This window comes from Eumetopias jubatus, unplaced genomic scaffold (assembly GCF_037043125.1).
Source record: "Eumetopias jubatus isolate StellerSeaLion01/CBP00866 unplaced genomic scaffold, mEumJub1_p1.0 scaffold_5, whole genome shotgun sequence".
Classification (NCBI taxonomy): domain Eukaryota; kingdom Metazoa; phylum Chordata; class Mammalia; order Carnivora; family Otariidae; genus Eumetopias; species Eumetopias jubatus.
In genome coordinates this window covers 136,813,839-136,838,457 of record NW_028274811.1, presented here as the reverse complement: position 1 = coordinate 136,838,457, position 24,619 = coordinate 136,813,839, and the positions used below count along the sequence as shown (strand labels likewise).

The following is a 24,619-nucleotide window of genomic DNA, read 5'->3' as shown; positions in this document are numbered from 1 at the left end:
CTTAGCCAGAATTGAGACCCTCCAATGTGAGAAGAATTTTTAAATCTGAAAGGTAGTCTGAAGGACATCAGATAATGCAGACTATAAATGAGAGCTCCCCTTTCCAGGACGATATGCTGAGATGCGAGTTTTGTGTTTTATAAAAGAATATTTTATGAAGCCAGTAATGATAAATGTGAAGAGAGCTATTCCTTGTAGTACTATGTTAATATAAGTTAAATAACAGTTTCTTAAAAAAGTGGTCCGCATACAGTAAGCCTATGCATTTTATAATCATCTAATGGTATTGGAAAACTTGTGATTACTTCAAATATTAGCACGCTTCAGAAAAGACAAACTCAATAGCATTCACTAACATACCGCACCAAAATTAAGATATAGTAGAAGTGAAACAGTGATTCACAACTTACATCTTCTTTGTGTATGGAGATTTTAGCGTACATAAAACACAAATATACAGAGCACTGAACTTTCTGTTCTTTATATTGCAGACATATTTTAGTAAGGTGAAAGACACATTGATTAAGACAAGATTTCTAAATAAAATACTGTAGTTAGTAATAAAGTCTACAGAATATGGAGCAAGTCAGAGAAACTATGCATTTGTCATGTCATTTTTTAGGTTCTGTCGGTTTATTTCTAGTGACTTGACATTTTATTATTTCTAGAAACTTGACAGCAATAAAGCTGGGGTCATTCAGATTAATTCAAAACAGAAGTAATCTTCAGCTCTGCCAAAGTTGAATCGCTTTTGATGTGCTATGTAATTACAGCGCCATCATCTTCTACGTGTCCTACTTTTGACGGATGTGAAACATCTTAACGGCACTACCTGTACAACACAGATTAAGAAATAAAACAGGTGACAAGGAATTGCTTAGAGTCGATAAGAATATATACTTACATACTTATCAAATATACATGCTGTGTTTAAAAGAAGAAAAAAAAACATTCCCATGGAAAAGGAGAAAATTGCATGCAGTGAACTCAGATGGAATTGCAGAGATCAAATTCTAAAACTTCTTACAGATAATGCTCCCTATTAATCCCAAAGGTAACAGTATCTATTACTCAGTTATTGGCCAAATGGGTCTCCTTTCAGGAAGTATGTTGTTTACAAATATATAGTTTGATTATATTTTGGTTATTAGGACTCACACTGGGTTTGTGTGTGTGGCCGGGGGCATTCACTGATACCTAAGGAAAAAGGATATACAATATGCTTTCCTACCTCTTTTTCTTTGAAAAATTTCCAAGTATTGATGCAAATACCAAAAGAGATATATTTACTTAACAAAACATGAATTAACATGTTATAATCTCCTCAGAAATAAAAGTTAAAGGACCCCAAAAATATATTAAGTGAATGAATTATATAATACTGTAACATTCAGTAATAAGAATAGCAAGTATAAAGAAAATGGAATAATCCATTACATTTCTTTTGAAATACATTTTATTTTATGTTTATTATAATAACTGAAGCTACTCAAAACAGTATATAAGAAGTTGAACATTGACTTCTTATATCAACTTCACAGAGAACTTACTGTACTATATGCAAAAAGTAATGAATTTGGAGGTAATGAATGTATATTTTAAAATAGTAGAAAAATAAAAATATTGGAAGGTTTAAGTAGAAATTATTTCAAATTGATTAAGAATGTTAAACAATTTTAGGAACATGACAACATATTACCTGAGACCACATAAATAGATAACTGCGTGAAGTATTACATTTATGTTTAAACTTTAGAAAATGAGGTATATTACCATTAAACTTTTGATTCAGTGATTCAACTCATTTAATTGTTCAAATAGTGATCCCACACATGTGTGTGTATGTGATTTACCATCTAATCACATAAAAATAAAATATTGCTTTACCAATACTTTGTTTTAATTTCTTAAGCAAATATAAAAATAGCACACAAAATGATTTCACCTTATCTAAAGAAAATAAAAAAGGAAATGGAAGCAGACAACATTTCTGTATGAGTAAAAAGGAGCCTTACAGAAATTATCAACCGGTTATAGCCTCTTATTAGCTCTGTGACCTGGGGCAAAATATTTAACCTTTTTTTCCTGTCTGTAAAATTGGAATGATGATGATGATGATGATGATGATGTCACTTATATAATAATTCACATAACTCCTAAGTAATATCTATCATACTAGTTACTCTTCAAATAGTAATTTTATAGATAATCTCCATATCTGTGTTATACTATTTTCCTGTAGAATTGGCAGTAAGCAACAGGAAACTGCCTACAGAGATATGGGGGTGGGGATAAAGAAAGGGAGGTGTTAAAAGAAGTTCTGAAAAGCCATTTTCATTTTAGCTGAAACATTTTTCCCATATCTTAAGAATTGAAGAATTCAAGAATAAAAATATCTTGGTAGCTGAAGAATGTTTTAAATGCCCTCTATTTCCCCAAAAGCCTGAAGCTGTGACTATTTTCAATATGTCCAAATTAAAGTAATAGAAATATAGTCCACAAGGAAAAACCATCCTGATGACAGAGTTGGATTCAAAGTAGATGTTGGCCAAGCGTACTAAGCATACGGTGAATGGAATCTCTCAGTAATGACAGAGACATCCAGTCCTGCTCATTCTTAGGATGGGTCTAGGATGAACAAATTTCTAGAAGTGTCCAGTATTTGGAAGCAAGAGCTTTACTGTATTGGCCAAATTACTGTATCTTTTTACAAAGGTTATAATTGCCTGGTCTAGACTTTACTTAACCACATCCATGAAAATGAAATGCCATATACACAATATCCAATATTTTGATGGATTTATAAATTGTATAAAATTTTATAAATTCTATATAATAATAGCAATATTTCTTTTCTTAGAGATATGAGAAATTCATTCCTCCAAACTTTCTAGTTCTGGGCAGCCATACACAACACAGAAATTTAGAGCTCAATATTGAATTGTCTTTTTTAAATTTCCTTTGGTGGTCAAGCCATCCAGTAACTCAGATTATTAATATGTGATTCAGCTGCCATTTTTAGTAGCTTCCTCCATGGAATGATAAAGAAAAAACAGAAACAAAATACAAAACAAACTATATATATTCTGATGGCATTTATTACCTAGTGATTGAGGGAGTTATTAATTGAACAATCCCACAAATGAAGTAGAATTGCTAAGTCACATCAGGAAAGTGACACAATTCTATGCACTTTTTATGACATTTAAACTGAGAATCTGAGTTGAGTCAACTAGATGATGTTGGGTCTGTGAGGTCAGCTGGTAGTAAACATTCCAAATAGTAGAAACTATATCACAGAGCCAAAAATTGTCATAATCTTCTACCTTCCTATTTTGTTTGTTCAATTACCACCACTATGACCGATTTATGTAACATAAATATATATTTATGTAGCGAGACAATAAATATCAATTTAATATCAAATATAAATAACTTTAATGTTAGTTAATATCATTATATTGAACTCTCTACATCCAGTAATTCATTATCATTTTTCTGTTGCTTTTTTTTTTCCTCACCAACTGAAACACATTTTGTCATTTCAATAATCATATTAACCTGTGGCCTAACTATCTTGCTCATGTGATCCCTGCTGTCTGGTAAAACTCAACCCTTGTTAATGATAATTACTCTTTCTGTCAAGGAGGTGCCACTGACTGAGGAAAACCAAAGAGAAGCAGTTGATACCACTATAAATTTTGATTCCTAACTTCAAATGCACTTGCAAGATTGGCTGCAAAGCATACACATTTGCAAACGTAACTTATTATTACTTGCTATGACCTTTGTTTTAAACTAATTTATTTTCCACAAATCTCTGCTTTATTACCACAGATCTTCCTCAACTTACAATGGGGTTAGGTCCCAATAACCCCATCATAAGTTGAAAATACTGTAAGTTGAAAATGTATTTAATACACCTAACTTACTAAAAACATCATAGTTTAGCCTCGTCTACCTTAAACATGCTCAGAACACTTACATTAGACTACGGTTGGGCCACATCATCTAACAGAAGGCCTATTTTATAATAAAGTGTTGACCATCTCATGTAATTCATTGAACATTGTTGTGAAGGTGAAAAACAGAATGGTTGAAATAGTATCCATTGTTTATCCTCACAATCGCATGGCCGACAGGGGGCTGTGGCTCACTGCCTAAATTCAGTGTCATGAGAGAATATCATACCACACAGAGCTAGCCTGGGAAAAGAGCAAATTTCAAAAGTCAAAGTACGGTTTCTACTGAATATGTATCGCTCTTACCACTGTAAAGTAAGTTGAACCATCATAAGTTAAAGACCATCTCAGTTGGCAACTTTGTCTTGTTATTTCACAGAAAATAATAAACTCATATCACATAAGAGATAGCTTGGCTCCCTGAACTTTCAAATACTCCCACATCAGTATTACTGTTAAGCTGAAAAAACGAAACATGCAAGATGTAATAAAAGCTTGCTTCTTTTCTTTGTCTTCCACTGCTCCTTTAGACTTTCTTCAGTGAGGATAAGCCTTGTCTTTTCTTGGATGAAGACTACGGTGAGCCAATGTTTTTGTTCACCTTTAAATAAGAGTACTCTGTTCACTTTAATTCCCAAACTTTAGATTTGGAAATTAGAAATTCCCAATACTTCATATTGTTACATATGACATTATACAAAATTAGATCTTATATATACAAATTTGTATTACACAAAATTATATACAGTATATATTATTACGTATTATATGATACAAAGGTAAGACTGTCTCCCTACCTCCAAGTCAACCTGGGGCAGTAGCAGATGGGACTTTGATTTAGGATATGAGTGGTGTGGAGGGCGTCTGTCTGTCTCATTATCCACTTGTCAGAAGTTTTCACCTCATCATGGGGGAAACAAAGCTAGGTTTGTTGGGCTGTTTTCACTAGAACGGATAGTTTTTGCTTCTCTGAGTCTAAACCCCTGGCTCCAATGGTGTTTTGGGGAGGCTTTTGGGAGCTTCTCCTACTACAGACCCATGACAAAGGCATTACCTCTGCTTTGATGTAACATTCCCCTTAGCCTCTGGATCTCCCAACAATCCATTCCACATACTGATTCTCACTGCAAGGAAAATCTCTTTGGCAGAACTTAAAATGACTCTGGATTGGTCATTCTGCTTACACATTTCTAAACCCTCCTTTTGTTGTCATATAACTACTTTCCCAAACAAAAGCTTGTTCCTCGGTCTCTGTCTTTCTGAGGACACTTTCACTTTCTTAAGCATAAGGCAAGCCTTAGACCATGGATTTCTCCCATTTTCTGAAAAAATATGGCAACATATACTGGATTTTATCTTTGGTCCTTGGTGAAGGAAGGCTCCTCTCACAAGACCTGAGAGGTAAGGGAAGGGTAGTACCACTCTTACTTTTTTTTTTTTTTTAAACATTTTATTTATTTATTTGAGAGAGAGAGAGAATGAGAGATAGCACGAGAGGGAAGAGGGTCAGAGGGAGAAGCAGACTCCCCGCTGAGCAGGGAGCCTGATGTGGGACTCGATCCCGGGACTCCAGGATCATGACCTGAGCTGAAGGCAGTCGCTTAACCGACTGAGCCACCCAGGTGCCCCACTCTTACTTTTTTTAGCTGGAAACTCAGCATGGTTTTCTCCAAAGAAATCCTTTGTGCAAAATTCTCCCTCCAAGCCCCCCCTCATTTTATAAAAAATATAAAAGGGTAAAAATAGCCTTGCTGTGATTGAGGCCTTTAAAAATCTTAAATGCATGTGGACATTTCTATGTAAATTCTGAATTTTGTTCTGGGACCATACTTGGCAGTATCCATTGTATCTTAGGTTCCAGTGGAAACTTCAATATTAACCTCTTATATCTATAAACTTCTTCCTCCCTCCTTTCCAATTCCAAGGTATCCTGAGGTGTCCTTCTCTTGTTTCCTCTTATTAAACTCCAACAATTTGTAAATACTGTACTATTCATTAAATAGTCTATCTTCTCTGCTTTCAATACTTTCTTCTCAGTTGAGATATTCTCAAGAAGACACAAAATGCTCATATTTGATATTATAAAAATTTTCCCTTGTTCCAAAATCCAGTGAACCCCTTAATTTTCTTTTCCTTTTCCAACAAAACTTCTTGAAGATAATCATTGTTACCTATTCCTATCTAACGATCACTCCATAAGCAGCTTTAAATAGTTTCTGAACTCACCACTCTGTTGAAACAGTTTCCCTGAGATCTCCATGACATCCTTGTAACTAAATCCAGTGATAACTTCTCAGTAGCGTTCAACACTTTTGGTTATCCTATCTTTACCTGAAGTTCATTTCTCCTTTTTTTAAAAGATTTTATTTATTTATTTGTCAGAGAGAGAAAGCACACAAGCAGGGGAAGCAGCACGCAGAGGGAGAAGCAGGCTCCCTGCTGAGCAGGGAGCCCGATGTGGGACTCGATCCCAGGACTCTGGGATCATGACCCGAGCTGAAGGCAGATGCTTAACCGACTGAGCCACCCAGGCATCCTGAAGTTCATTTTTCCTTAACATCTGTGGCGCTCTACCCTAGTTCTATTTTTCTCCCACCACGGAGCTTGCTCTTCTTAGCTTCCTTTGTTGGTATTTTCAAGAGGATCTAGATAAATGATTCTCAAATTTGACTGCCTAAGAGCATTATATGGAAGGTTAAAAAACAAAACAAAACAAAACAAACAAACAAAAAGAAACCCCCAAGCCCAGGAGCCACCTGCGATATTCCAATTTAATTGTTTTGAGTTTAGACCTGAACCACAGAATTTATTAAACTCCCTCCTGTTCTGCTTTGCAATTACAGTTAAGAACTTTTGTTTCAAACTGTCTTTATCTAGCCTTTCCTCATCTAGTTAATTTCATCTATCTTTATGCTAAACATTCTTTCTATTTTAATTCCAGCCTATATACATATTTTGTGTTTCATTCATCCTTGGCAAAACATTATCTTACTGCAAAATTTCACTTGGACATCTCCAAGGTATCTCAGCCTTGACGTATTCAAAACTGAATTCATAGGCTTGCCATGACCCCAGAAGAGCTGCCCTAATAGTTTATGTCTCAGCAATAATCTTACCACTCCTCCAGTTCCACAAGCTGGAATCACCCTCTTAATAGCAAATTCATTTTGTTGATTTTTTACCTCCTAAAATCATTGGTATCTAACCACATGCTGCCATTTTTCACCACTATCATCAGTACCACCACCATGGATTAAATAACTCACCCAGTTTGTCGGTATCACTACAGTTGTCTGCTAACTGGCTTTCCTATGTCTACGCTGTCTGTCCTCCACAACTTGCACTCCATTCTCTGTGCTGCACTGCATGGACAGACAGGGTCATTCCTATCACTTTCAGGTAGAAACTCCATTTCTTCTATCATTGAGAAGACTGGTGCAAGGACATATATGAACTTTTGGAAAAATTTTTGAGTGTCAATATGAAGGAAAGAAAGAACTTATAAAGAGTTTATTCTTTAAGTAGAATAGACACATCATCATCATCATCATCATCATCATCATCATCATAGCAATTATTTGTATAGTCATTTATATTCCCAGGTACTTTTCTAAGCACTTTCCCCTTATTAACTAATTTTATCTTCACATTGAGAGTATGCGATAGATACTATTATTATGATTCCCAGTCAGTAATGTTTCAGGAAATGTTTAACAACCAGATCAGAGTAGGGAGGGAGAACAGATAGGGATAAGCCCAGATTTTTAGTGTTTCTCAGGTTTTAGGGTGAAAGAACAGCCAGCATGCCTGATTTCAAGCCAATGTGACATCCCTGAACAGAGCTGGGAGATGTGCACAGTTGGCTCTGAGGATCAGTACAGTCAGCTCCAGCACACCACTCTACCGGTCTACAAATGAAGAAATGAGGGTGCATACAACCAGTCACTCAAAGACAGTGAGATGAACCAATCAAGTGGCACCTCTGATCTAAAGTCCTTCATTTGGTCTGCCCATTTCACTCCACCTGGTTTCACTGCCTGAATGTCATTCAAATGGAGACAATATCAGTTTAACAAATAAGCTTTAAAAAAAAAGATTTTATTTATTTATATGAAAGAGAACAAGCAGGGGTGGGGGAGGGGTAGAGAGAGAGGAAGAAGCAGACTCCCCACCAAGCAAGGAGCTGGATGGATCCCAGGACCCTGGGATCATGACCTGAGCTGAAGGCAGATACTTAACTGACTGAGCCACCCAGGTCCCCCAACAAATAAACTCTTTTAAAATGCAAATAATTCAAATTATTCTCAATTTTAGCTACAATGATAAAAGTAAATCCCAATTAAGTGTCAATTGGGGTTGGATAGACTTGGGGAAAGTTTGCTTTTTTGATGCTTAGAGAGTAGAATCACTGAAGACATAGAGAAAAGAGCATTGTGGCTCTAAAATTAAAATTACTTCTGCTTCTGCACCCAAGAAAGGAAGGGACATTTATTACATCTCTTTCTGTCCTTCCACTAATACCTTCCTTATTACATAGCTCCCAGCTTTCAAGTATAAAATTTTTCAAGTGCAAATTATTATCTTTAATACTATAGTTCTGCTAATTTATAGATCCAATAAACATATCTGTATTTCCCTGCAAAACTAATTGCTCTTTATAACATGATTTTTTTCAAGAGATTGCATTGGAAATCCCAAAAAGCTAATTCCAAATGAACTATGAAACATAATCCACTTGTATTACTCAATGACTGCCAGAATCAGAAGTGTTTCTGATCCTCAAAAATATGTATTTTTAATGTATGTGATCTACATAACCACTACCACCATTACATAATAGAAAACATGATGGAGATCTTGGCAAGTGTTCATAACATTTCAAGTCCATCAGTAACATTCCATTGTTCATTCATTTTATGGAGTACATTTAATATTCCCTTAAACCTCCATTACATATGTAAACCTTTCTTTTGTCTTTGTCCATGTAACTTCTGATCCATCTAACAAAATATGGTACGTAGATAATTTTCAGTGATACTGGCCACTAGTTTCACAAAAATATGCAACACTGGAATTTTTATTACACATTTTAAATAAACTTGACACCTTATAAACTAAGCTCCTGAAAAATGTCTGGAATTTAAATTCACTTGGGAATATTTATTTACCCAAATGTTTCATTTCTCACAGTTTTTTTTTTTTTGAAAGGTTATGAAGGTAGTCTGGAAATGTGAAATTTGATAATAGTTTCTTCTTATATAACATTTTGCTTTGTTTTAGCCACAACAATTTTTTTCAATAGCATCCAATTCCCTGACCTGCAAATATGATTTCTGAATATTCTTCATATATTCGTACATCATACATGTAGAAAACTGTTTAAATTTTCTGTCACTGCTGTACTTATTTTGCTGCTTATGCCTAAATTGTCTCACTGGTCTGCTACTCCTCTTCTTTTTGTGTATAAATTCTTTTTTTTTCTGTGTATAAATTCTATTCCTCTTTCTCTCAACGGCAGCTTAAAGCCATTTTTGATGAAAAATGTTCTTGTCTTTGCACTTCCATTTTTTCTTCACAATTCTATGCATATAATCCTTTAAATAACACATTATGTTTTTGCACCATCTAAATATTTTGGTACACATTTGCTCTTCACTAGCTCTTATTACATTAACTTATTCTCCCCACTATACACGGAGCTGCTTGAGGGAAGACAATAAAATTTTAAATTTTTTTAAACAGACAAAAAAAGATATAGCCTTTTTTGCATATACACTTCAATAAAACTAGCAATCAATGAAATATTATTCATTGAATGCTATAATTTATTGCGTCTGATATCTGTTAATAAACTAGATTTCTTATGTACAAAATGTATTGTGCCCATGGTTATTGCTTATATTCTGTTGAACTCTCATACAGAAATACTGAAGAAGTTCAATTTCCTGCCTGACTAAATGCTAATAACAAGGCAAGTATGAAATACAGAAATTTCAACCATGTGAAATATATGTTGAATTTAGGATGTTTCACATTGAGGATTACAAATGATCACCATGGTCATAAATCTGGGTATTAAAGGTTTGCAGTCATTGTATTTCAGTTTCTCCTTATAGCTTTATTCATTCTCATTCGTGAATTTTCTTATATTCAAAATTTAAATAGTAATTTCTTCTTGAATCTTATAATTTTATCCATACCTCAGACCTCATTAATAACTTCTATGTTTACATCTTTTAAAAATGTTTCTCTGAGGAGTGCCTGTGTGGCTCAGTCAGTTAAGTGTCTGCTAGGCTCAGGTCATGATCCCAGGGTCCTGGGATCAGAGCCCTGTACTGGGCTCCTTGTTCAGCAGGGGTCTTCTTCCTCTCCCTCTCCTTCTCCCTATGCGTGCCTGCTCTCTCTAATAAATAAATCAATCTTTAAAAAAAAATGTTTCTCACCTTCCTCCCTTCTGTAATCCTCAGTTTGTTTCCCCGAGGAGGATGGGGGGATGGGGAAACCGGGTGATGGGCGTTAAGGAGGGCACGTGTGGTGATGAGCCCTGGGTGTTATATGCAACTAATGAATCGTTGAACGCTACATCATCAAAAACTAATGATGTACAATATGTTGGCTAACCGAACATAATAACTTAAAAAAAATGTTTCTCTGACTCTGACTTCGAGTGCCCCTATATTGCAACCATTTCCTGTTCATCTCCACTCAATTTCAGCATATTATCAGATAAACCATTTTCCTACTTAAATCATGTCTTCACATGCTCTTTATCTTATTTGTCCTGTGACTGCAGTAAGGCACAAAGTCTTTTCCATTCCTGCTACTGAAATCTCTCTCAGTTCTGCCTTTACTTATCTATTCCAAACAACTGCCCTCGGTTTGCTCCACATCCAGTCTCTACTTCAGTCTTCACCAGGTTATCAAAGTTATTTTTCTAACATGTTGATATCTGCTTTGCCCCTCAACTGAAAAGCACACACATACATACATATATAGGTTTGCATTTCAGGGTTGTGCAGGCTCAAACGCCTCTCCTTCCAATCTGTTAAATTATTATGCCATATCTCTTCTCAAATGCTATGTTCTTCATAAATATTTCCCAATAATTCCAGTTAGATTAATTCACCATATCCTAGTCATGCCAATAATTAGTCTGATCATGTTCCTATTTGGGAGTTTCATTGTGGTTTTATTTATACCTTGAGATATTTGTCTTATAGAGTTCATTGTTTGCTGAAAAAAGTAAAGATACCTTATTCAATTCTTATCTCTTAAAAATCAAGAACAAGGGTATATAAATATGGGTGTGTATTTATATATATGATTATATAAAAGTTGCAAGAATTTTATTTTGGCTATTAATGTGATTTTCATAGACTGTAAAAATAACAAACAAGCTTTTTTAAAAAACTGGGGAAATGATATTAATAATCAGAGCATATATACTTTATCTGGGGAAAAGAGTTTTAAGATAAAATATGTTTACTGTAAATTCATTTAGGAATAAGCCAGTGGATATCAGGCTAGATAAGAATCACCCAATCTTATAAAGACAGCCTACGGTCCTCCTAATATTTTATTTTATTTTAAAGATTTTTTATTTATTTGACAGAGAGAGCACAAGCAGAGGGAGTGAGAGGGAGAAGCAGGCTCCCTGGTGAGCAAGGAGCCTGACGAGGGACTCGATCCCAGGACCCTGGGATCATGACCCGGGCCGAAGGCAGCCGCTCAACTGATTGAGCCACCCAGGCATCCTGGTCCCCCTAATATTTTTAATAGCATAAGACTAAGACTTCACATGAAAAAGAATTTCTTTTTTACTTGTCCATAAAAGAGAGTTGTAATAATTTGTTAAGTATCAAGCAACTAGAGACTTCCTAAATTAGTTTAATCCTGCAACTGTGTTTTATCCAGGCTAAAGTAAAATGAAATTAGAATATTGTATTTAAATCAAAATAGTCATTGCAAATGTCCATGGGTAAAGATAATACTATTTTGGTGATAGAATTATTTTATATTCACTTCCTAAATATTTCTATGGAGTTAGAGATTTTGAAATTGATTTTTTGTGTGTATGAAAGATATACAACCAGTCCTAAGATTTTTTTTATGGAGGTAAATTCAACTACAAATGTAGACACGAGCTATTTCTTGAGCTACTTCTCTCTTCAATCCATGTTTGACCATACATTAATCGGAAATTCCGATAAAAGGGAAGCAAAAGACAAAGAAATGATATAAAAGGTCCTATGACATACTCTAGTTGGAGAGATAGTTACAAAGGAGAAATGGGGATAAGGCTGAAAATAGAGAGGAAAGAAAATGTGGGAAGGAGGAGAGAAGAAAAAAAGTTACTGCTGATACTTCAATTGTATTATTTTACTTAATCCGCCCAGAAGTGCTGTATATTATTATTAAGATGTCTATTTAATTTACTAGCCAAACAGAGCCTCTTTTGAAAGTAAAAGGAATCACTATTTGTAATTAATTTGGGACCACAAGTGGAAACTGCAACTGTCTCAAGCAAACCACGATATGCAGTCCCCCTATTTATTATCTTAATTTGATGTTGTAAAAACATGAGACAGTGAGAGTTTGTTTAGCTTATTCAGGCCCCAGTGAGTTAATGGCAAAACTGAGCTTTCCATCAGTACTTTTCCCAAAGCCTAGGATCTCTCTGTTCTACAAAAACATTAAAAACACTCACAATCTTGGAGAGAATGTCTTTTCAGTTTGATTAGCGGAGAAGTAGATTGAATGTCCCATGTTCACATTCACGGCTCCCACTCTTACCTAACGGTTCCGGTGTAGGAAGCAATAAGGTATATTTTCATAAATGTGCATATTTAAAAATCACAGCTCTAATATGTTCCCCAATTATGTTTGGCACCATCACACATGTATCTACAAAATACCTGGCTCAGCTTTTACTATCTCTTTTTCTTTCACTTTCCTCTTCTAAATGTGTATAAATAAACAACACCTGTTCATGAGGATTAAAGAAGTTAACCTGCAGTTTTAATGGGACCTTTATATGGTACATGTGCAATAAGTATTAGCTGTTGTCCTCACTAAAATCATTACTATATTCTGTAAAGAGTAGTGCAATTGTACCACCTGGAAAAAATCTTGGAGACTGATAATGCAGTCTTAGCAGGAAAATGCAGAAAAGCAAATTAAGGACATGTGAATGGAAGATTGAATGAGTAAGAGGTATGTATGCATTGCAGCCAGAGACCTAGAGGTTTATTATTATTTAAATCTGATAAATTCTGTTGCTGGCATCTACTTACTTGCTCTGACTGACAGGAAATTGTCACAAAAGAAGTTTTTTTATTTCCTCTAATTTTTTGCAGGAAGGCTGAAAGGTGGAGGTGGGAAAACTTTCTCATTGCCTTACTTATCTGTTTAGGAACCTATGAGTTTTATTACACCATAGGCAAGGTCTCACATTTGAATCGTGGATTACATGATGCCAAAATAAGATAAAATCTTAAAACACACACACACACACACACACAAACCTTCACCTGTTTTCAATTAAGCCTCAACTTATATTTACAGTCAAAACTTCTGTACTAAATAATATATTATTATGGTGTTAACCTTGCGGACCAAATGGACACAAACCACCATCCCAATCTCAAATATTTCAATGAGGCTGAAGAAGTTATCCTCAACAAAGTGGTGGATTTCACTTAAGACCCATTATTCTAATCATGCTTCTTCTAGTATTTTTTTCAGAGTACTTGTCAGCATTTTCTCTTTTCCATTCCGGCCCTTAAGATAACAGATTGAAGATAGTGCTAAAAGCAGAAATTTGGCCTTTGTTGCATGCCCAGAGACATGATTTAGGAACATGCTGGGGTATTACTAGTTATTTGCACTTGACCTGCAGGTAGGAAGTAGGCTAGTAGCGAGTCTCCAAGGAAGGTGGGATATGAGAGTTCTATACAATTCACATCCTGACAGTAACAGACAGAGGTTGTGAAAAAGACTGAAGTGATCCTGACCATGTTTCCACGTTCAGACACATATTGGCCTTTTTTGCACTCAAAGGTCGGGACATATTTTCTCCATGATGTTATTTAAGAATTCTGAGACTCTCTCTCTCTCTCTCTCTATATATATATATAAATATATGTAAATTTATATGACTCTATAAAACTTTACATATACAACATATGTGCAAAGTCATAAACTTCCATACTGTTTACATGTACACATTCAGATTGTATATAATTTGTATAAATTATCTTAAATCATAGAACTGGTTTATCTCAGTCATCTGCATGACAATCCCCTTGGTCCCCTGGAAGAATGTAAGGGGGTACATTTTCTACGGCTGGATCTGAGTTACCTGTCAAAATTCAATTAACCTTTAGTTCTTTATTCATAAAGACTTATTATATTTTTTTCCAAGAAAATTTCAGTCTAAAAGCTTACAGTTTTCTAATTAAGGATGTTAAACGGTAAAGAGAAATAGACTTTGTGACCCCATCTGGTTATAATTGGGCTTATGTTGATTCTGATGAAAATCTTTATAAGTTACATATTGTAATAAATATTGCTTTAAGAATGAATAACTGTATTATACATTTCAAAATAATAAAAAAAGCCGATCTTAACTTGGATGCCAAAAATAATGACAGGATGAAAAAATAAAATAATACATTTTAATTAAAACACATCAATATTTTACACTAAATAAATATATAGTTATCAGCATTTATTTATTTAATGATTCAATAATTAACCTGGGCATTCTGTAGGCTTTCTATATCATGAATGTATAATAGAAAATATATAAATGCATATACATATTTTTATGCATAGATCTGTAGTCTTTGGTAGTTTGTGTAAACAAGATCAAACATTGTTCACTATGCAGTAGACATTCTGGCTGATGCATTTAATGCTTTAATTTTACTTATGTTTATGTTAACTTCAGGACAATAACAACTTTTCCTGGGGTAAAGTCTAATGTTTATGAGTGTCTTATTCATTAAATTAACAAACTATATAATATGGATACAATTATATGTCTTATATGGTAATTATTATGCAAATCATGTTTTATTGAATTTTAACCGAATCAAAATCCTTAGAGCTAGCAACAATCAATATAAACATGCTTGGTAGGTATTTTATTAAAACAGAATTACTTTAAAATATTTTACTTATTTCTAAGAAATTTTCTTAGAACAATTATTAATGTCCTATTTTCTACATTTGAACTTATTTACCTTACAAAAAGTTATCTTACTCTCTTATATTGTAAAAGAAAAAAAGAAGCAAACCCCTGTTTATATGTCCTATAAATGAAGTCTCTTTTCATCCAATGTTGTATAAGGAGTGCTTTCTTTCATTTAAATTGTTCTTGTGTTCATTACAAAATTATTATACAGAAGAAAGAGACCAAGTGGGAGAAGCATGAATATTTTGCCTAGTGTGAATTAACCACATCACTTAATTGATATGATCTCATAATGCATTATTTAGATCAGCTTGTTAGATGGTTTTGTCATTTAAAATTCAAGTAATGGAAAACATCAGCATTTTTCTGTAGATTATTTTAACAGATGGAGATCCTCTGCAGATAACCTTGATCATGGTAGATGGTAGTTTTATAACGATATGGAAAAGATTTTGCAAACAAAATATTTTGTCTTTATAGGACTACAGGTACAGCTCTTCTAACATGGCGGGTATTATTTCAATTTCTCTGTTTGTGGACAGTTTTCTGGGTTATCTCTAGGACAGTTTAGACCAAACACAGGCATCTAAAGCAAATTGCCTTTGGAGGGATAGGGACAAAGAGAAACCTGAAGTCACTACGTAAGATTAGGCTTGGTTCTCTCACCCAGTGGCCACATGATCTTGGACAAGTTTTTAACTTTTAAAAACTTTACTTCTATCATTAACTTTTCTTAGTAATATGCCTTGCTACTTTATTTCTAAAATTGAGAAAATCCTATACAGTCATAAAAGCAAGAGGGGAATATATATGCAAATCACTTGGCATAATACATGACACATAGCAACTTACTAGTCAATATCATTGTCACCATCATCATATCATATTGGCAGGAAGTTCTGATGTCTCAGGAACCATCTATTTTGCAACAATAAAACAGTAAACTGCTTACACATGCATGATACGAATGCAAATGCCATTCAATTTTTTTTTATCTCTTAACGGATTTAGAGAAGGAAATGGATGAAAATGGGTACTTAACAGTGTCACATATGTATATGTACACACACAAAGCCAAAATGAATTATGATTAGTACATTGTAAGAAATTACCTTGTGCTTTTTTAAGCAATGAGAAAATGGAACTCATCAAATTCATCTGAAGGAAGTTTTCTGTTTTTGTTTGTTTTTTTTTCAGAATAATCACTTAATAGGCATGAGCAAATACAGTTAGTTGTGCAGATTCTCTTATAAGTTATTTATGTATAGAATATGTATATATATTTTACTTTTACATTGAAAAGGCAATCATTTCAGTTTGTAATGTTATGTCACGTTTGCAGTTTAACTGCTTCACATGAGAAATACTCTTGCAAAAAGAGCATTGACTTCTAAAGAGATGGCTTTTCTGTTTATAAATATATTCTGTCTTTTCCTCTGAAGGATGTAATTCAAAATGACAATACAGTAAAAAGGGCTTGACACAATGGCATGTGAAATTGCAAGGGGATTAATTTCTTATTCATGCAAAAATGTGAAAACCCTCTCCTTTCTCATGATTCAAAAATCTCTCTCACCTGTTATACTTTCAGACTATAGTTCAGAAATGCATGTAATACAAGTAGAAAATAATTTGATCATGGTGAGCTGCTCAATATATTTCTTTTGCCCTCTCATTTCTCTGCTTATGAATGCTGACAATTCAACATATGTTATGTGACTTTTTTGCAGGTGTTCAAAAAAGTATGGTTTTAGAGTGGCAGGTAAAAGAGTAAGTTTCCATTTTAATATTATGTTAAACTAGAAGGAATTGAACTTGAGCGCAAAAAAAAAATCTGTTACTTCAGTTTGCTGATTTCAAGCAAGTTATTTAACCTCTCTAAGACTGTTTTCTTAACAGTAAAATGCGGAAAATAACTCAGAGTGTCGTGATGAATAGGGAATAAGATAATGATAAAGTTACTGACACAGCATGGAAATGTTCCAGAAGTCCCAGGGAGCTTATCTCCCACATTCTTTCCTTGTGGTTCTCATTTAGTTACCCTCACACCTACGTATTCAACCTTGAATAATCGCAAACAAGCATATTGCTTTATCCAGATTCTCTTTTCACTAGGTAAGATCAAGAAATCATCTTCATATCTCAACAGGAACTGAGCACATCATCTTGTCTTTCTACGTATAATCTAGCCTCTTTCTCATGGAGATATTTTCATTTCCCTGTACCCCAGACTATCTGTCTGGATCTCTGCCCAATTTTTATCAACCACTCTATCTATACCAGCAGAAATTGTATCCTTCCACTGGCTGGGTTTTATATCCCTCATCTGAAAAGCCTCACTATCATCCTTGTGAATAAGAATATTGACACTACGTAGGAATATCTCTGCTATTTCCTATACCTTAGACTAACATATTTTATATGCTCAAAATGCAGAACAGGACCCATGTTCTCAGTGACATCTTTTATATAAAAGTAGAGTGGTCTCCCAAACTATCCTCCTCACTTGGCTATTAGAGCTTGTCATACATAAGAAGTAAAAAATAAAGAAATAAAAGGAATAAAAATAAAAATAAAAATAATCAGTACTTTTTGAGTTGGGAACATAATCTCAAATGTTAGAGAATCAAATGCACTATTTCTTTCTTCTCTTTTAATATTTACTTATCTTTTATCTGTTTCCTTTAATAGCAAAGTAGGAAGTGTTGCCATAAGACTCTCTGTTATTAATTATAGCATATTTATTCTAGTCATTTGTCACATATATTTCATTTGCTAAACTATGATGACTTCTAATTGCTCCTTATAACATTTGGCCATTTGACTTTCTGATCACTAAGTAAAATATTTCTATGAGAAAATACATGTTGATGATTTTAAGAGAAAATGATAAAGTAGTAAAATATGAAAAACCATAGAGTTAAAGGAATAAAATATCCAGTTAGTTAAATATTCTGTGTTTCATACTTTAGAAGATAAACTCAAAGTCTCCTACTGAGATTGAAAGAGGAAAATCATTTTGTTTTGGTTCTCTATACTGTTCACGCAAATGAGTATCTAGAGATTTAATCAAGTCCCTTGTGTAACCAGTGATAGAGACTTTCAGTTTCTGTATTCTAAGTCTTAGGAACACTGAACTAATCATTGAAAATGTACCAGAAATTGAACAGGTACTGATTGGTGTTAAATGTAATACTGCAAAAGAAAACTAGATGTAACACAGGTGAGAAGTATTCATTTTCAGTAAGAAGCACAGAGTTACAGAGAAAATGCAGGTGTGAACCTTTCTATTATCATAGAAACTGTAACAATTTTCACCTATTGCAAACTAAAATAAAGTAAGACTAAAGTAATGTAAATAACATCACTGTATTGTCATCTGATACTTACATGGAAGTAAATGGAAATGATTCAACACATACATTAGCTAAAGAAAAGGCAGAGAATTCTTATGCTAATTGCATGATAGAGCAAATAATATGGTGTCATATGTGTCATAAATATGAGCCTTAAGTTACAGTGGAATTTTCATATTTATATTACTGTTTCAAATAAAAAATTAGAGCAAGATTTCAACCTATTGTGAATATTTTACTTGAATAGAAATCAATAACATAAGACTCATTGTTCAATTACTGACTTGTATTGTTTTATATTAAAGTCATACTGAGCATGATTCCAATGGAAAATGAAACTCTTTTAAGTCTTTTAATTTTTATCTATTGGTGTCTGCTTCCTAAAGACCAGAAGTGTCTGAAAAATTATTATAATTTCTGTAACATTCAATGAAATGTGAGAATTTTTTTTTTTTAAGCTGTGCTAATTTAAACTCAACAGGAAAGAACATACTTTTGGGGAATCGAGGTGGATTGTCATTGACATCCGTGAGGGTGATGTTGACAATTGTCGTTCCAGCTAACCCTCCTAGTTGTCCGCCCATATCCTTGGCTTGGATGAGGACTTGGTATTGTTCTTTGACTTCCCTGTCCATGTTTGGCAAAGCTGTTCTAATAACACCTTAAGGGAAAAAAAATAATAAAAGATAAATATTACAAACATTGTGCTTTCTGAGATCAGATAGTCTGGAATAAGAAAAGATTCTATCTAGATTCACTAGCAAAAACATGCTAACAAAATTATGCATCTTTTAAAAAGCGAAACACTCAAATTGTCCAATGGTTAGGATACAATTAAACGTATTATGGGAACAGCCATACAATGAAAAATGCTGTGTAGCATTGTGGAATATGGTCAAAAAACAATGTGTCAGCTCTAAAAGACGTTCATCATTCATTAAGGCAACCAAGTCAGACATGACTTATACAGAATGTTTCTATCTTCAAAAGGCAATGAAACTGTTAAACAACATAGATTAAATATACATTAAAAAGTTAAGTGGTTACACTTAGTGTGAGGTTTCTAAAGAATGCTATTTTCTTCTCCATTCTTATTTTTATTTTCTAAAATGCATTTGTTACTTAACTTTTTAAACACACAAAATATCTCCTCCATGCATTTTATGTCATCTCTCAGGATGCCTCTTAATTATTTTAGGCACAGATTTTTCACTTAGATCTCATTAAGCTTTGCCACTGCAGAGACCTTGTCTCTCTTGTCACCAAGTTACTCCAGCATCTAGGTCAGTGTCTGCCATTTATTTATTTATTTATTTATTTATTTATTTATTTATTTATTTATATAAGATTTTATTTATTTGACAGAGAGAGACACAGCGGTAGAGGGAACACAAGCAGGGGGAGTGGGAGAGGGAGAAGCAGGCTCCCCACTGAGCAGAGATCCCAATGCTGGGCTTGATCCCAGGACCCTGAGATCATGACCTGAGCCAAAGGCAGACACTTAAGTACTGAGCCACCCAGGCGCCCCAGTGTCTGCCATTTAGAAGGAACTCAATAAGAATGTGTTGACCAACTGACTAGTTGAATGACTGACTTAATGAATGAATGAATGAATGAGTATATAAATAATTAAATTTACAATCATGAATCATGCAGTATATATGCATATTGAAATATCCTACTCATTTTCTGCTCTTGTGCCCAAGTATAGAACTAATTTATATTTATTCATAGTGAAATAACTAAGATCTTCTGGATTTGTTGCAAATAAAATAATGAATAAATTTTATACCAAATTCCAACCTATAGCCTATGGTTTTAGCGAGAAATTGCAGAGCATTTGTCTTAAACCTATATATATTTGATAGTCCTCTTTCTTAAATAAAGTAGCATATATGAATAACAAATATAATATTGAGAACCAACACAAAGTATAACATCCAAATCATAAACTGAATATACATCTGCATTTTATCTGTACTTTCCACTATTGACTTACCAAATGGTGTTCTGTTGCTAATTTAGATTTAACTACAATCTAGGATTTCTTCTGACCCTCGGCAGGAAATGGTTGCAAAAAAAACAAGCTCCACTTTTTTGCTACTGCTGTTTATTCATGCATTGGTACTGACACTCTATTATTTCACTCTGTTTTTCTCTCTTCAGCTGAGATCCTTGATGTTTCATTTCCAAGTCTCTTAACTAAGATTCTTCATCTCTGCCACCTCTGTGACTTGGTCCCACGGCTTAAGTTACATGACTTCTGCCTGCCTTAGAATGTTCATATTTTCTAGAGAAATGCCTGGTTTTAATTCATATGCATTCTCTATTGTCCTGTTGCTGACCAGATCTATCTTTACTTAGTTCATTTCCAATACAAAAATTATATGCATGTATCTATTTATACTTATAATTCTATGCATTTATATATAATTTTTACTTTACTCATTTCACTTCAAATATGAAAATGTATAAATATAATTTTTATACTTAATATTATATATATTGTATATACATACATTAAGATGCTATGAAAAAGAGAACACACAGGCATTATCACACTTATTTAAGACTAGTTTTTGTTGTTGCTGTTTTTTTTATGGTAAGTTGTTACAGTTATCATCATGACATCACCTGTGTCTGATAGGTGACCTATCTGCTGCTTCTAGCCCTCCTTTAGTGTAATGCAGCTTGACTGGAAGTCATCTGTTAGAATTTAGAGAGAGGAAAGGGTTGCATATGTAGTTCCAAAGAAAACCACTGATGACCATGATGTGCTTCCCCTCCCCCACCACCATTTCTATTCAAGAGCCACTACCTCAGACAAATAAAATATGATATTTGCAGATTTTTTTTTTCAAAGCAGAATCTGGGAAATCAGGCAGACTACAAAATTCAAATGTGAGAAGAGAATCTTAAAACACTGTAATCTATTGAATAAGCCTGGTAAAAAATAGTGTCCTTTCCAAGAAATTACTCTTCTTATGGACCACCACTGTTTACCAATTGCCTAATATTTAAAGCCAAACAAACAAAAATAGATTGCATGATCTTGAGCAAGGAGGAACCTTGCCAAGAACTGAGTTTAAATGCTCCTAGAATAGAATGTAACCAGCAAAAGGAAATGCTACATTCTGTTATTTCGGGTCTTAGGTTTAAGTTCATGTGTTCATATCTATTTCTTAGTATTTGTATATAAAGATACAGCAATAGCCTTGCATGATAATAGCTGAAGCCTAAGAAATTCATTTTGCTGAACAGTCCAAATACTCCACAGTAATAATACCACAAAATTTAATTAATTAGGTATAATTCTGAAGTAAATCCTATTTAATAGAAAAAAAAAAGAGCGGTAGGCATGCATACATTGAATCCTGGTATGATTTGAATGTCTTGTACCTGGTGAACCTTCCAGCATACATAACTGAGATACTAGAGTAAATAAAAGAAAGAGAAAAATAGTGGGATTTTATTTCTGCCAATATGAATGAAAATATGTGGTCGAGAGAGTTATAAACTTAAAATAATACATCAAAAGACACTAGTCTGCCGAGGGATAAATTCTCTCTCTGCGATGACCCTTATGTTGTATGCAAGCCCCTTAGTCTTGGTGGATCTCAGCTTATTTTGAAAAATGAGTTAAATACTCTGATAACATTTTGAGATGAAAATAATGCAATACTCTATATGAAAAATCATAAAATGTTACATGTGTTAATCCAGCATATGGTTTTACACGAGCTATTTCTTGAGTTGAGGATTGAATTGCAGGACTGAGACATAGGACACTAGATTCAGTCAGCATTTGTCCTAAAATATATGTTTCATTCAGGCACTGTTATTAAGTTTGATAGTATAATGGCGAACTCTCTTCCATTTGCCACTTTATACACTAGATCCACTTTATTCACTTTTCTAGACTTTGCTCTCTGGTTGTCAGTTGTAATAGGCCAACTGGCAAGAGATTGAATGGTATAAGGAGAACGAGGTTGGGTTTTTCTTTGCATGGATACCCCTACATCCCACACTGTCTCCTGCTCTGGCCCCTTACCACACTGCATGGGTCTCCAGGCCCCTCTCATTCCTTCAGCCTTAGTGTAGTGACCAGAGCCACCTGTTATGTTTTCTCCAGATTCTTCCACATCCTGTAGGGTTTCCCTTCAGTCTGCTTGCAATTTAAAATGCAATCTTTTTATTAAACTAATCTCAAATTACCCAACTCGGTGTCCTCTGCTTCCATCTGGATGATAATTGATACAGTCTCTGTACAAGGTTCCTTCATGGAATGTACATTTAATGGGCATGTGTTTATTGGAGTGTCGAGGAAACCATAAAGAAGCACTTACATAATTAAGCTAATTTCAGATGGTGATTAGCGTTATGAGGGAAATGAAACCAAGTGTCGTTGACAGTGGTGTCAGAAAAGTCGTCTCTGAGAAAAGGCTTTAGAGTTGCAGTCTTAGAGAAGTGGAGGCGACAGACCTGGAAAAACCGAAGAAGGAACATCCCAGGGAGGGAAGCAGGAAAGTACTTGGTAAGAGCAGGAATGGTCCCTTCAAAGCATACCAGAAGAGTGCAGGTGGCTGCAGCATGCTGCTATGGGGAAGGATGGTTCCATTAAGACCAGAGAGGGGAAAATAAGAAGTGACACAGTGATTTCAAAGACAAGTAAACCCTCTGGGAGACATCTTGAAAATCAACAAGTGGGATCCAACTGAAGTTGGATTTCTGCACAACAAAAGAAACAATCAACAAAATGAGAAGACAATCTATGGGATGAGAGAAAATATTTGCTAACCACATATCTGATAGGGGGTTAATATCCAGAATAGAAAAGAATTCATACAACTCAGTAACAAAAAAAAAAAAAAAAAAGTGAACAATCTGATTGGAAATGGGCAGAGGAACTGAACAGATTTTTTTTTCCAAAAAATGTTATACAAATGGCCAACAAGTACAGGAAAAGGTGCTCAAGATCAATAATCATCAGAGAAATGAAAATCAAAGGATCATCGCCTCACAATTGTTAGAATGGTTGTCATTAAAAAGACAAGAGATAACAAGTGTTGGCAGATGTGGAGGAAAGGGAACACTTGAGCACTGTTGGAGGGGAGATAAATTAGTGCAGCCACCATGGACAATTCTGTAAAGGTTCCTCAAAAAATTAAAAATGAAATTACCATATTTTCCAATGATCTCACTTTTCTGTATATATCCAGGGGAAATGAAAACTGGATCTCAAAAGAGATATCTGCACTTCATGGTCATTATAGCTTTATTCATAAAAAGCCAAGATACTGAAATGACTTAAATGTTCATCGACAGATGATTAGATAAAGAAAATATCACACACACACACACACACACAAACACACAGAAGAATATTATTTAGTCAGGAGAGTGAAAGAAATCCAGCCATTTGCAACAGTGTGAATGGACCTTGAGGGCATTATGCTAAGTGAAATAAGAGAGAGAAAAAGAAATATTCTATGATATTATTTATATGTAGAATCTAAAACAGCTGAACTCCATGAAACAGAGTAAAATGGTGGCTACCAGGAGCTGTGGAGTAAGGGAAATGGAGATGTTGGTCAAAGGCACAAACTTCGAGTTATGAGGTGGATACCTCCTGGGGATCCTCTGTACAGCATGGCGATTATAGTTAATATTGCTATATTCTATACTTGAAATTTGCTAAGAGAGTAGCTCTTAAAAGTTCTTACTGGGAATTATGTGATGTGATGGAGGTGTTGGCTAACACTGCAGTGGTAATCATTTTGCAATATTTAAGTGTATCAAATCAACACATTGAGTATCTTAAACTTACACAATGTTGTATGTCAATTATTTCCCAATAAAGCTGGAAAAATGCTAATTATTATTTTGAGACTATTAAGAGAGAAAGAGAAAGAGAAACAATGGATGAATGGCTTTATTCTCTGCTCACTGAGGATTAGAGTCCAAAGAAATCCTGGGTCATTAGTTTGTTCTTAAAAGAGAACTCATAGTGGGGAGGTGAGAGCATGAACATATAACACTCCCCTCTACTCTGAAATCCAAGTCACTCAGAATGAAAACTTCACATTATCTCCACCTTCTCACTT

General features: G+C 34.3%; 1 protein-coding gene across 2 annotated transcripts in view; it reads right to left on the bottom strand.

Moving 5' to 3' along the window:
* The window catches only part of CDH12 (cadherin 12), a 251,940-nt gene that overhangs the window by 59,782 nt on the left and 167,539 nt on the right, over positions 1–24,619 (bottom strand). For both annotated transcript variants that reach the window (XM_028098030.2, XM_028098031.2), the window contains one exon: positions 19,009–19,176. In XM_028098030.2, coding sequence (XP_027953831.1) covers positions 19,009–19,176 — 168 coding nt within the window. The remainder of the gene's footprint in view (positions 1–19,008; positions 19,177–24,619) is intronic.